Here is a 13850-nt window from a genome sequence, read left to right as displayed (position 1 = left end):
AAAGGAAAAGAGAAGAAAGAAAAAGCAGCAGCATCTGTAATTCAGTGCTTGCCCTATCACAACCAGCAGCTTTTCTGGCTGAAGTTTGGTGCTACAAGTGATGCAATCAAAGCTGCTGAGGAGATTTTGACACAAAGCTGAATTATATTCTGTTGAATTCCAGGCTTCCAATATCCCCTTCCAGGTTTTACACAGGCATTACCCTGGCAGCACCGTGAGCCATTCTCCCTGCAAGCTGCAGAGCAGATGCCAGATCTGTAAGAATCAGGTCCTTCTTAGAAGAGCAAGAATAGACAAAGCCAGGGAAAAAAAACCCAACCTACATAACAAACAAACCACAGAGATTCTGAAAAGCACAGTGTTTATTGTTACAAATCAAGGTAAGCCAAGCTTATTGCCCAGAGCTCTCTCAGCAGGGGGAGTAAAAGAAACATTTCTTCCCTGGCTTTTATCATGGGAACTTCTGTGCAGCTCATTTGGGAAGTGCCTCCTTCCCCTTCACAGCAAGGCAGGCACCCCTTTTATGTGTCACAGTGACAGGTGGCCTGAGGAGGTGCTGCAGAGGACACTATCAGCCAGTCCAAGCAATAGAAGTGCACTCTCAGCCTGTTCCAGCTGCTGTTCTCCTTGCTGGATTGTTCCTCTCAGGAGGGCATTGTCTGCCCCATGTTCTTCCAGCTCTTGGACACAAACAGATCCCTGCTCTTGGCAATGGTCACCAGGAGCCGTCCCACATAGTAACCATTCACCTGGCCCACACCATCATCCCTGCCCATGGACAGCAGGAATGTCAGTGACCCTGCAAAGGAGAGGTGGAGGTGTAAAACAACTCCCCTGCATCCACAGGGAACAGCACTCTGCATAGTTCTGCTAAGCTCATGAAGAAGAAGGCCCATTACCCAGCTAGATTTTTGAGACCAGATTGTTCACTTTGTGTTTGTTGTAGTTTAAGGGAGAAAGAAGGAAAAGGGAGTCATCTTGCTCCTGACATTTAATTGGACAGTGAGCAATTTCAAGAAAATAATTTTCATAAATAGCAGACTCCCACCAGTATATTTATCAAGACATTCACCTGGCCCACACCATCATTCCTGCTCATGGAAAGCAGGAATGTCAGTGACCCTGCAAAGGACATGTAGAGGTGTAAGTGAAGCAACTGTTGTCTAGCTCCCCTGCATCCACGTGGAACAGCATCCAGCATAGTTCTGGTAAGTTTACATCAGTGCTCATGAAGAAGAAGGCCCATTACCCAGCTAGATTTTTGAGACCAGATTGTTCACTTTGTGTTTGTTGTAGTTTAAGGGGAGAAAGAAGGAAAAGGGAAGTCATCTTGCTCCTTAGATTTAATTGGACAATGAGCAATTTTAAGAAAAGAAAAGGAGTTTCATGAGTAGCAGACTACCACCAGTAGATTTATCAAGACCCTGGCCCACACCATCATTCCTGCCCATGGAGAGCAGGAATGTTGGTGATCCTGCAAAGGACATGTAGAGGTGTAAAACAACTGTTGTGTCCAGCTCCCCTGCATCCATGTGGAACAGCATTCAGCATAGTTCTGGTAAGTTTACATCAGTGCCCATTACCCAGCTAGATTTTTGAGACCAGATTGTTCAGTTTGTGTGTTTACTGTAGTTTAAGGGGAGAAAGAAGGAAAAGGGAAGTCATCTTGCTCCTGAGATTTAATTGGACAGTGAGCAATTTTAAGAAAAGAAAATAAGTTTCATGAATAGCAGACTCCCACCAGTATCAAGACATAAGTGAAGAAAGAACACATTGTGTGGCAGACTGACACAGGTAATTAATATCTACACTGTGTCTTGGGCAAGGACTAATGTGAAGCTGAGCTATAAGTTGATATTACCCCAGTTTTGAGTTCCTTCAGAGTGAATTCAGGGAGTTCAGAGTCTCATGAGAGTTGGGACAGCTGTTCCTTGCAGCTGACCTCCCTGACCTTACCTGGCTCATAGGTTTTGAGAGGCTTCTGTGTCAGGCTGTTGATGATATTTGTCACTGCGATGTTGGCATGGAGCCCAGCATGGTAGGCCATCTTGGGCTTCTTGAGATCTGCACAGTCCCCAATGGCATAGATGTTCTCGTAGCCTTCCACCTGGAGGTGCTTGTTAACTTTCAAAGCACCATTACTTGCCATTTTGTCACCTGTTTTGCCAAACAGAGGTTTTTAGAAGCAGCTCTGTGTTGCTTCTTGTGGCCTGAGACGCCAAAATGCTGCAGATGTAATTGACACAAAGTGAGGGATTGTTTTTCACCCTCTTTTCTATGTGTCAGGGTGCTTTTTGCCTTGCTGTAGTTAATCACTGCAGTCTCATGCAATGCACCCTTTGATATTTGGGTGGAATCACCCCTGCAGGTTGTACACAGTCCATTCCCCACCTCACACCCTCAGGCACCACACGCTGAAGAGCTGCTGCTTCTCCCCACGCCATGGTTTGGGTTTTTCCACTTACCAAATGCAGCAGCATATGCAGAAGAGTTAATCTTTATCCCTGTGCACAGCACCACCATGTCAACAACCACCTCAGTGCCCCTCTCTGTCCTCACTACCATGTCCTTCTGGAACTGGTTTGGCCTGAGGTTTTCTATGTCGCTGACCTTTTCACCTGTTGCAACAGAGAGCCCTGGGTCACAAACCTTTGCCAGGCTGTGGTTTCCAGCTAACCCAGAGGAACAGGAATTCAGGGAAGCCATGTGTAACCAAAAAAAGTCAGAAAGAGGACATCAGGAGATGCTTTGGCTAAAGGAAGAGCAGCCTGTAGGTGTTCAGAGGCATTGTTAAGGACATACCTAATAGCAGCCGGACTCCTTTCCTGAGGAGAATCTCTTTCACCACCTGACGGACACTGGGCAGCAGCTCCACGTCAGCCAGTGCAGTTTTTGAGTGAATGAGAGTGACCTGTTGGGGACAAAACAGCAAATGGGGACACGGGAACAGAACAGGACTCCCGTGTGCAAGGTGGGAGCAGCTACAGCTCGCCTCCCTCCACCCTAACTGATCCCTGCAAGAACAAGGCAGGAAGGGGCACCCAGTGCCACAGTCCTGGCTGGTGGCTGGCTACAGGCTCAGCAACCAGGTGTGCAGTCATCTCAGGTGCCTCCAGCAGCAGCAGCACCACGCAACAGTAGCAGAACCAGGATGCAATTAATTGTGATGGAGATGTTCCCACCTCTTTGTCTGGGTACTCGGTTTTGATCTCGGCAGCCATCTCCACTCCAGCAGCACCACCTCCCACCACCAGGATGCGCTGAGATTTCTCAACCTTCAAGAGAAAATTTGTGTTACAAGAGAACTGCAAAGGGCAGGAAGCAGACACCTTCAGTCACTCCATGAACATTCTGGGACACAGCACAGGCCCAACAGCAATAAACCTCTTAGCCCATGAAGAGGCAACAACAGAGGAGTGCCCTGTGCTCTCTTCCTGCCTACCCCTTTCAGGTTTCCCCTTCTGCTGGAGAAGCCAGGATGAGCTCCTTGTCCTGGCTGCTCCCTGTTCCCTTTCTCTTAGACACAGGTGGCTCCAGATAGCCACAGTGGTATCTGGGACAGGGAGGCTGAACAAAGGCAGGCAGCATTTCCTAAGAGTGGATTCCTCACCTCTTTCACCATGTCCTCATAGGTCTGGATGGCACTTTCCATGCCAATGACTTGGTTGAACTTCCCAGGGAATGGCCCATCACTGCCTGTTGCAAGAATGAGATGGGAGTAGTGAAGCTCCTGGCAGGGCAGAAGGTAGAATGGGATCTTAGACCTCTTAAAAACAGAGCCTAGAACGCAGTGCTGGCCTCCTAGGTGTTAGTCACTCATTCCCTCATCTCCATCCCTTGCTGGTAACCAGGCAAGTACTTGTCACTGTCGGGAAGTGACTTTAGGAAGAGACACAGGCCAGGTCACACCATGTAACTGTTCCTCAAGGTCTGAGCTAAGCACCATTCAGGTGAGTTGAGAGCTTTAAAGAAATTACCCCAAATTTACAGGGAATAACCTGATATTTATGGTGGACACTCACAGCTGGTTCCAGAGAATAACTTCTCTCCTGAACAGAGGTGAGATGCTCTGGCTGAAAAGTGTGATTGATGCTGCTGCTCTTGGCTCTTCCTGCAGTTAAATAAGGATCTGAGCCCCAGGTTTAATTGTTGAGCTCTAAATCCAGCTCTAATAATAAAAGCTCAGCTGAGCAGGAGAAGGGGTTGGGTATTTACTGCACACCCACATCCCAGCACAGCTGAAGGCCACTTAGCTCGGCTGGAAGGGACGGGGCTGTGCAGGAAAAGATGCCAAGTTGTGCAGGAGGATGGAACACACCCTGCTGAGGGCTGGCTGCCCGCACTAGCAGGTGACCCCGTGAGGCAGCCAGGGCATTGCAACACTCACCTCACCATCACTGAGCACCACTTGCTGCCTCTCGGGGTCTACGGCCACCACCTTGCCTTGTCGGAAGCTGTCCCCAAAGGTGACCGAGTAGGAGATGAAGGTCTTCTTGGCAAAGCCTGTGGGAAGAGGACACAATGGGAGAGCTCTCCTTCTCTGGGTGCTAACCACCCCCTCTTCTCTTCTCCCATCATGCTGTCCTTGCTCAGACAAAAGCATGGCAAATATCTGGGACTGTGGGCTGAGCTTCTGCTGGGTGTTATCTCTGCCCAGCAAGGAGCTTCAGGACTTGGCCTCAGATCAGATGATACTCTTGGCTAGATTGCTTTGTCTCTGCTCCTCATATCTCCTGTACTGGTTCACCAATTACTGTTTCTGTGGTCCTGGCAGTTTCTGGCTCAGTGTCAGAGGCTTTTTTCATGCAATCTGCCTCTCAGACCAAACTTTTGCTGTCGTTTTGATGCTTGTTCCAGCCTCGAACGTGTTACTTTATCCCTGAATTCCCCAGTGACTGGACTAATGGGGAGGGCCCAGACAAGCCTGAGCACCTCTCTGCAGGGTTTTATCATCCAGGGCCTCACTGCTCCACATTTCAAGGGCCAGGGACAGAAAGCGATTGACTCACTCCTTCCAGCAGCTCTTGCTTTTAGCTTAGTCACCTTCTAAACTCTTGAAATAAAAAATAAAATAAAGGGGGATGGGGAGAGGAAGGGCAGGGAGGAAGAGAGATGGTCTGAGCAGTTTTTAGTCAGTTTTCCCAGCTGATGTGCAATTAGCTTAACCACAGACGGGCTGTGGGTCCTCCCGGTGCCAAGCATTTGTTTTCCAGATGGAAAACATCAGCTCTTTCACCATCGCAGGGCGGAGGAGGCGGTGCGAGCCCGCGTTCCCTGCCGCTCCCCGCGTCCCTGCGCAGGTGCCGGTGGGACAGGGGGGCTGCCCGAGCCCTTACCGCTCTCCACGGCGGCCCGGAGCGCGGCCACGTTGTGATGGAAAGCATCTCTCACGTCCACCAGCACGAAAGGGACGGCCCAGGACTGGAGCAGGCTGGCGGCCGCCGTCCCTCCGAAGCCGCCCCCGACCACCACGACCCGCACGGACTCGTCCAGCGACAGGCGGGCGCCCATGGCCAGCGCGGCTCCGGCGGGGCAGGCAAGGGGGCCGGGCCGGGCCGGCTCGGCCTCCCCGGGCGGGGCCGCGGGCGGAGCCGGGCTCTGGGCGCTGAGCCGGGGAGCTGGCAGAGCTATGAGCCCGGCACCCCCGGCTGGCAGAGCCCTGAGCCCGGCACCCGGGGCTTGCTGGGGCCGGCACTCGGGGCTGGCTGAGCCCGGCACCCACGGCTTGCAGAGCCCTGAGCCGTGAGGCCAGGGCTGGCGGGGCCCGGCAGCCGGGGCTTGGAGAGCCCTAAGCCGGGTATCCGGGGCTGGCGGTGCCCTGAGCCGGGCACCTGGGGCTGGCAGGGCCCGGAGCTGGCAGGGCCCTGAGGCCGGGGATTGCGGGGCCCGGAGCCCGGGGCTGGCAGGGCCCTGAGGCCGGGGCTTGCAGAGCCTTAAGCCCGGCACCCGGGGCTGGCAGAGCCCTGAGGCCGGGGCTTGCGGGGCCCGGAGCCCGGGGCTGGCAGGGCCCTGAGGCCGGGGCTTGCAGAGCCTTAAACCCGGCACCCGGGGCTGTCAGAGCCCTGAGGCCGGGGCTTGCGGGGCCCGGAGCCCGGGGCTTGCAGAGCCTTAAACCCGGCACCCGGGGCTGTCAGAGCCCCGAGGCCGGGGCTTGCGGGGCCCGGAGCCCGGGGCTGGCAGGGCCCTGAGGCCGGGGCTGGCAGAGCCCTGAGGCCGGGGCTTGCAGAGCCTTAAGCCCGGCACCCAGGGCTGTCAGAGCCCCGAGGCCGGGGATTGCGGGGCCCGGAGCCCGGGGCTGGCAGGGCCCGGCAGGCAGGAGAGCCACGGGCAGGGAATGGTTCCTGCCAGGCAAGCAGCGTGTCCCGAGCGCAGAGCGCTTCACCTGCCCTAAGCCCCCCCGCCTGCATCCCCCACGAGAAGGGACTCAGGGTTTTACACACTGAGGGCTCTGCTCTGAACTTCACAAGGCTGGGAGATGGAGAATGGCCCACTCCACCCGAAGAAACAACCTTTTGGAGAGAGAAATTAAGATTACATAATTACAGAAACAATTAGGAAAATAACTCTGAGATCATCGAATCCAACCTATGAGCAAACCAGCATCATGTTAAGCAGACCAGGCACTCAGTCTTTCCTTAAACACCTCCAGGAATGGTGAATCCGCCACTTCTCTGGGCAGTTCATTCCAATGTCTAATCACCCTAACTGTAAGGAAATTCCTCCTGATGTTCAACTTAAACACAGAAAACATGTATCTGCTCTGAGTGGAGCAGGAAAGGGAGCCCAGACATGGCTGTGCAGGAGAGATCACAAAATCTGTGAAAGGTTTGGGTAGGATGAGACCTTAGAGGCCATCTGGTTCTGACCTTCCCACCACGGGCAGGGACATCAGCACTGTGGAGACAGTGGAACATAAAGAGGGAAGGGCTGAGGAGGTGGCAAAGGGCCCAGGAGAAGGGGAGTACGGGGTGCAGGAAACGAGCAGTTCCATTTGTTTTTTAAAGGACATCCAGATCGTGTTCTTCCCCTGCACAGAAGCTGCCCCGAAGATGTTCAGCTCCTGTGGCATTCTGGATAAATATAGCTGCTGGCCCTGTGGATAAAAATGGATAAAAATAGCTGCTGCACACACTGCTGCGTGCTGTGAGCTGGCAGAGCTGCTCCCACACTCCCTGCCCCCGCCCTGCTCCTCAGAGGTGCCAAAACTCCCTCCCAGCACAACACCCTCCAGCCTCGGGGGTGGCCGACGAGAAGGAGTTTTCCGGGAAAAGCAGGGCCTGGACTCAGGATTGCCGCCAGAGGGTGCAGCCAGCTCGGCCGTGGGGACACAAACCCTGTGAGGAACGTTGGAAGGAGCTGGGGCTGTTCAGCCTGGAGAAGAGGAGGCTCAGAGGTGACTTTGCTCTCTACAACTCGCTGAAGGGAGGCTGCAGACGGGTGGGGTACACAGGCATACCCCCAGGGTAGCAGTGCTCCAGGTCTGCCTGTGTCTTTCCTCCTGGAGCTGGCATGGTACCTGTGTGAGGAGGCTGCTGGAAGAGCCTGGCAATGGCTGGTTTTGGGAAAGCACACTTCAGTGCAAAAATTGTGAAAAACCAAACCCACCTCCATTTCTAAAGGGATGAACTCTGCAATTTAAACCTGGGGTTTAAACTCTTCTGTAAAATTACATGGTCAGGCTTGCTTGGCACCCCTTGTGTGTGAAACCATCCTGGTTGGGGCAGGGTTCTCCTTACCTGCATAACTTCCTTGTGGCTTCATCTTCCCAGAGCAGAGCTGGATCAAAGGCCCATTCCTAGCAGATGAGGATGCTGAGTTGCCACTTCCCAAAGTCTGCTTTCCTGTCCCCTTTCCTCTGCACCTTTGTGCCCAGCTGTGTCTTTTCCAGAGGCAGTTTTGGGCTTTTCATGAAAGGAATTTTCCTGTATTTTACAGCACATATCCACTGCTGGGAGCAATCCATTGCTCCAGGAGTGCTCTGTAAATTTCCCCTGTCACCTGATGTTTTTCCCCTCCAGGTGTACATGAGGGCTACCTTCAGGTGAACCCAGTAGGATAACAGAACATCAGGGCGGCCTTTCAAAAAAAGGAGGAAAAATCTTCTGGGCCAGTGAGTTGGAAATGCACCAACAAGCAAGAAAATGTCACTGGCAAAAAGAGTGCCCAAAGCAAACAGGGAGGATAAAAGGGGCCTTTGTGAAAACCTCACTCCCAACTCCAGGCAAGCAGGAAGGAACTCAGAATGCCCAAAGCTGAGGCCAGTGGGAGCACTCAGCGTGCAGGTCAGGGCTCAGGTTTGGCAGGTGGGATGTTTGGATGATACTTCTCCATCTGGGTGCACACAGGTGCTGGAAAGTTCAGCAGCCTCAGAGAGAGGCTTTTTCTCCTGCTGGTGGTTGGTGGGGCAGGGATTGCCCTGTCCTGTCCTGTTTCAGGCTCCCTGGACTTTTCCTCACAGCTGCCCCAAGGACCAAATGCTCCCTGCAGGATGGCAGGGGGAGAAGGTGCAGGGAAGGGGCTCTGGGAGATGGTCTTGCCCCAGTTTGCCACTCTGAGACAGGCAGCATGGGGAAATGTGCCTGTCTGTGAGTCCTCTTCTCACCAGGTGTAATCCATCATCCAGAGCTGAGACATCCCTCTGAGGGTGGTTAGTCCATGGATGGGTAGAACAGTGCTGTGTGGGGAGACTTTAGGATGCCACAAGTGCGCCTGCTCTGCACTGGCCCAAATCCTTGTGAGCCTCTGCATCTTTGTCCTGCCCTCCCTGTCCATCAGGGCAGTTTGGCCTCCCTGGCTTTGCAATAACCTGGAAAAGGGATAACATTCCTCCCTTCACCCTCCTCTAGGGAGCAGCTCTCCACCTGGGCCAGGCTGAAGGGCCCATCCTCCCCTGCCAAGCCTGAGCTGCTGGAGACCCTTTCTGGCTCACAGCCATCTCTGCAAAGCCCCAAACCTCTCCTGTATCAGCAGCCTCACACACCACATTCCCTCTGCCCACAGACGTGTCCTGCACAGCGTCCTGTGACAGCCCCAGTGGCACCAGGGTGGCTGCAGCTCCCTGGCTGTGCCCCTGGGGGCTTTGCTGCAGGGAAAGGAGGATTTTGAGTCTCCCAGGGGTGAGGGATTGCTCTGAACAAACTGCCTGGTCCATCCCTGCCCCACAGCTTCCCATTTTGCCTGGGTGAGCTGGCTGCCCCCCGTGCCTCAGGGAGCTCTGCTTCAGCCAAGCTGAATTGTGTCTGTTCAGGGCAAGGAATCACCTGGAAAAACCAATTCAGACAGTTCCTGGCTGCTTTTAAAACATCAACACCGGCTATTTTATGCCTTATACATAAAAATCTACTTTTAGCAGAAATCAACAAGGTTCCACTTACATTTATTCTCTCCCTGACAAACCTCATTTTTCACTTTCAGTTTTTCAGTGCCTTGAGGAGACAAGCTGCTTCCCATGGATAGCAGCACCAAAATCACCCTGTTTTGGTCAGGCTGGACCAGTGATGTGTATTTATAGGCAGCATCTTTGTACATGCCAGCCCATAAATTGGTCACAGATCCCAGCCAGAAAAGGGTGGGAAAACCCCAAGGGTGAAATGCAAGGGTCTCTGCAATGACATGGTCTTTGTGTCCATGAGAAGAGCCATGGGGAGCTGTGATCTCCCTCCATCCCACCCCAGGATAGGGTTGCACAAAGCTGTTCTCCTTTTTCCTGGGATCACAGCGTGCTCTGTGCCAAGGTGCTGCCCAGCTCCTCTTTTCCTGCCCAATACAGCAGGATGAATTTTCCAGGCTCAGGGTGCTGTGGTGCCATCACACCTACAAATCTGGGCTCAACCCAAGGCAGCTTTTGGGGAAATGGGGGTGGCCAGGCTCAGGGTGCTGTGATGCCATCACCACCTACAAATGTGGGCTCAAACCAAGGCAGCTTTTGGGGAGATGGGGTGGCCAGGCTCATGTCAGCCCCTGGCATGGGGTGAGCAGGGAGCAAACAAGTCCTTCCCCTTGGAGGGAACCCCGGCTCAGACAGCTCCTGCCTTTGGGTTTTGTGCCATGCTGATCTTTCCTACCCCTCCAGAGCCAAACATGTAGCAGACGTTGGGAATTTTACAGGAATGCCATTTTGTGGGAATTCATCCCTTTTTGTGATGTGATCCAGGCAGGTGCCAACAAGAAACTTTATCAGCTTTATTCATGTCAGCTGCCTGGCTCTAAGGATTTCAGGGAGCTCCTTGGAAATTCTCTGGCTTCTCCAACACAGCCCAGAGATTGACAGTGTGGTGGTAACTCTCTTTTATGGGATAACATGGTTTGTGGTATTAATCCCTGTGGGGTGGCAGAGAAGCATAAAGGATGTCAGTGGCTGGGGTTTATTTGGGAAAAAGGAGAAGGCTTGTGCATGCTCCTTTGCTCTTGGAGCAGCTTTTGAGAAAGAACAGCTTTCACTCCTGATGTCGGGAGTTTTCTTCCCCTTGCCCCCCAGATTTCATTACAGTGAAAGCAGAGCATAGAATAAAACTGTGTCCTGAAAAAAATGGGCCTCACAGACAGACAGCCTTTGTCCAAAGGTGTAATTACAGGATAAATATGGGATGCAGACCAAGAAATGCAGTCTGGTCAGGCGTGCAGTCTCTTAGAAAAACACAACAGAAAACAAGGTTGTCATTTAATGCTGAAAGGTCCACACGTGCTGCAGCCCTTGTGGCCTCTCACTGGCCCGTGGATCTCCCCTCTGACCTGGTGTTTGGATGGTGCAGCTGGAGCCATGCACCAGCTCCCTGCAAGGACCACACCAAGCCCCACGATGGAGGGAAGGAAAGGGTTGATTTGGCCTCCAGCAGAAGCCTGTGAGGGTTGGTGAGGGCATTGCTGGTGTGATGGATTTCCTTGGCTCCAGCCCCTGTGCAGAAATCCCCTCCGACAGGGCTGTGAGGAGACGGGGGATTAGCTCATCCTATCCCATTAAATGGAGCTGCAACAAGTGAGGAGAAGGCTATGGGAGGTCAGCACAGCCAGCACAGCAGCCACCACTCCTGCTGTTTGGGAGAAACCTCATGTCAGGCTGGAAAAAGGCCTTTTTGTGGATTTCTATGGACCTGCCTGGTGCCTTGGCCCCAGCAGGGCCACCTGGGTGTTAAACTGCAGGGCATCTAAGGTGGCATTTCAGAGACTTCACCGCTCCCTTACTTGGCTTACCAAGAGCTTCTGCCTCAAGGAGTGCCTCTCCAAGGCAACCCCAGCCATGCCAGCATGGCCCCAGGCAGCTCTGAGAGGGAAGCAGAGAAGCAGCAGGATGTACCTGCTGTCCAAAGTCAACTCCAGATTAGCCCAGTGACAGGGAATTATTTCCCAAAAAGATCCCACTGAGAGGGGAACAGGACATCCATTATTTGTTAAAGCTGTCACCGGTGCTACATCATCTGCAGTGACCCCAAGGAGCAGCAGCTGTGGCTGGTGGCCCTGTCCCACGGGACACATGTCCCCTCACTGTTCTGGGCTTGTGGAAAAGGTCTCTCTGGTGCTAATTAGCATCACCCCGATGTTCCCAAATTCCCCCCAAAGCACAGCTGCAGCAGGCTGAGAGGTGAGCCTGGAGGCAGTACAGCTGCAGGTGAGGTTTGTCTTATTTCCATATTTTAAACCAAGCTTTAGTACTGCTTTATTTCAGAAAGCTTAGATCTTTTGAAAAGAGGATTGTTTGTTTTTTGGTGGGTTTTTTGGCACTGTTGTCTGTGAGAAAGGGTGAGGCTGCATCCATTGCAGCTCCTGTTGTGGCCTTCCTGCATGGTGTGTCTGGATGCAGGTATGTCCTTGCTCCAAGGCAGTCTCTTACTATGACTTTCCCAATCTGTGCCTTCCCTCCCAAATCGTCCAAAGAGCCGGGCAAGGCTGAGCCAGAGCAGGCTGAGCAGGAGGCCCCTCTTTGTGAGGGGGCACAAAGCTCCCCAGCAGCTCAGGGGGAGTTCAGCTGCTCCAGCCTCGGAGGAGCCGCGTCCCCTGCGGCTTCCCGATGCGCCTGGAGCCGGGGGTTTAATGGCAGCAATTAGCCCCGCGGAAATCTGCATGCTTCGGGAGCATGTTTTCATGTTTTCTCTCTGTCCTGTGACGGCTCTGACGGGAAGCTGGAGGGCGGCCAGGAACAATTGCTTATGCTTGGCTGGCGGTGAGGGCTGGAGCAGAGGGGCGCAGACAGCGCAGGTAAAAACGGGCGGCAGTCACCGTCCCCTCCGGAATGGTGTGGCCAGCAGGAGCAGCGAGGGCATTCTTCCATTCTTCCATTCTTCCATTCTTCCCCTGTACCTGGCACTGCTGAGGCCACACCTCAAGTGCTGTGTCCAGTTCTGGCCCCTCAGTTTGGGATGCACCTTGGGATGCTCGAGCACATCCAGAGGAGGCAACGAGGCTGGAGAGGGGTTTGGAACACAAGTGAGGAACCACTGAGACAATTGGGGGTGTTTAGGCTGGAGAAAAGGAGACTCAGAGGTGACCTTACCACTCTCTACAGCTCCCTGAAAGGTGCCTGTGCTCAGGTGGGGCTGGGCTCTTTCTCAGGCAGCACTGACAGAAACAGAGCACAAAAACTCAAGCCGCACCAAGGGAAATATAGGTTGGATATTAGGAAAAAGGTTTTTACAGAAAAAGTGATAAAGTTCTGGAATGGTGTGACCAGGAAGATGGTGGAGTCACCATCCCTGGGTATGTTAAAAAAAAGACTGGATGTGGCACTGGTTTAGTTGAGGTGTTGGGGCTGGGTTGCACTCAATTTGGAGCTCTCTTCCAACCCAGTCTATCTGTTCTTACCTGTTCTTATCTGTTCTTGTCTGTTCTGTTCTCTGGCCTTGGCTCAGCCCAGCTCCTGCTTCCCTCACCACTTGTTTTCCATGCTCCTGGATTTGCCTGTCCTTTCCCCCTGGACCCGCTCTCCGAGCCCCCAAGCACCATCACCCACGGTGGGATGGGAGGGGGATGCTGGCCACTCTCCAATGTCCCCTCTTCGGCTGTGGCAGCTCAGTAGCTACCCACCCCTCCTGCTGTTTCACAGACAATTACCCTAAAATGATTTTCTCTGCAAAAGCCAACCCAATGGTGCTTTCCCAGAGGCATTTACAGGACCAAGCGCGTTCCCCCTGATGCTGGCTGAGCTCTGTGGGCTTTTCCCAGCGCGCAGCTGCGGAATATCCATCTGCCCTCCGTGACCCTGCTGCTTTCCCAGCAGGAAGCCTCCAAACAAAACCCGATTCACTCAGCAGCCCCGGGGCTGCTTGTGATGCTGAGAGCTGCGTGTGAGGCGGGGAGGAGGCTGGCGCTCTCCATCGCCCGTGAGCGATGAGGGTACGCCAAAAATCTCCACTTTTGTGGACACTGTTGTGTCCTTTCCCCATCCAGCTGGCACCGAGCGCTCTGAAATCACACCTTGAAGCCTGGTGCTGCCCTGCCCTGCTCGGAAAAGCTCCCCGGGTGGATGGATGGCTGCCCGGGGCTCCGGTGCTGCGCTCCCCGCCGGCCGGCCCCGCGCTCCTCAATGCCGCCTCTGTTCTCCCTCTTGGGTCAAAAACGCGGCTTTTGTGAGCTCAGCCCAGCCCAGCCCTGCTCCGGAGCCCCAGCACGTTCCTCCCGGCCGGCAAAGCTCAGCCCAGCTGTGGCCGGCTGCCGCCTCCTTTCATTTATTTATTTTTGCTTTTAGCCAACAGCTCTAGTTGGGGAGAAGGGGACGTGCGGCTGCTGGGACCCCTCAGGGCTCGCTGGCAAGCCACTCTCCACCAAAATGTTTCACTTCTCCCTCAGGTGGCTGCCATTACCCAAAATATCAGGGGGAGAAAAAGAATGAGATACAAAGAGGGCTAAAAATAGGCATT

General features: G+C 53.7%; 1 protein-coding gene across 1 annotated transcript; it reads right to left on the bottom strand.

Annotated features, from left to right (window-relative positions):
• Positions 1 to 390: 390 nt before the first annotated feature.
• Positions 391 to 5511, bottom strand: AIFM2 (apoptosis inducing factor mitochondria associated 2). Its single transcript, XM_058810786.1, has 8 exons — positions 5337 to 5511; positions 4388 to 4503; positions 3611 to 3730; positions 3183 to 3275; positions 2803 to 2911; positions 2466 to 2618; positions 1957 to 2157; positions 391 to 799 (listed from the first exon to the last, which is right to left on the bottom strand). The coding sequence occupies exons 1-8, from the start codon at positions 5509 to 5511 to the stop codon at positions 645 to 647; spliced, it is 1122 nt and encodes a 373-aa protein (XP_058666769.1). The 3' UTR covers positions 391 to 644.
• Between the last annotated feature and the right edge of the window lie 8339 nt (positions 5512 to 13850).

Source organism: Ammospiza caudacuta, chromosome 9 (genome assembly GCF_027887145.1).
Source record: "Ammospiza caudacuta isolate bAmmCau1 chromosome 9, bAmmCau1.pri, whole genome shotgun sequence".
NCBI classification, from domain to species: Eukaryota; Metazoa; Chordata; class Aves; order Passeriformes; family Passerellidae; genus Ammospiza; species Ammospiza caudacuta.
The sequence above is the reverse complement of the archived record's forward strand: the minus strand, read 5'-3'. Positions and strand labels throughout refer to the sequence as shown.

Excerpts from the sequence above, each read along its gene's own strand:
- AIFM2 (XM_058810786.1), bottom strand. The coding sequence starts at position 5,511 with ATGGGCGCCCGCCTGTCGCTGGACGAGTCCGTGCGGGTCGTGGTGGTC. Across the intron at positions 4,504-5,336 it reads CCGGGCCGCCGTGGAGAGCG|GCTTTGCCAAGAAGACCTTC; the intron begins GTAAGGGCTCGG and ends CTCTTCCCACAG. Across the intron at positions 2,158-2,465 it reads TGCATATGCTGCTGCATTTG|GTGACAAAATGGCAAGTAAT; the intron begins GTAAGTGGAAAA and ends TTGGCAAAACAG.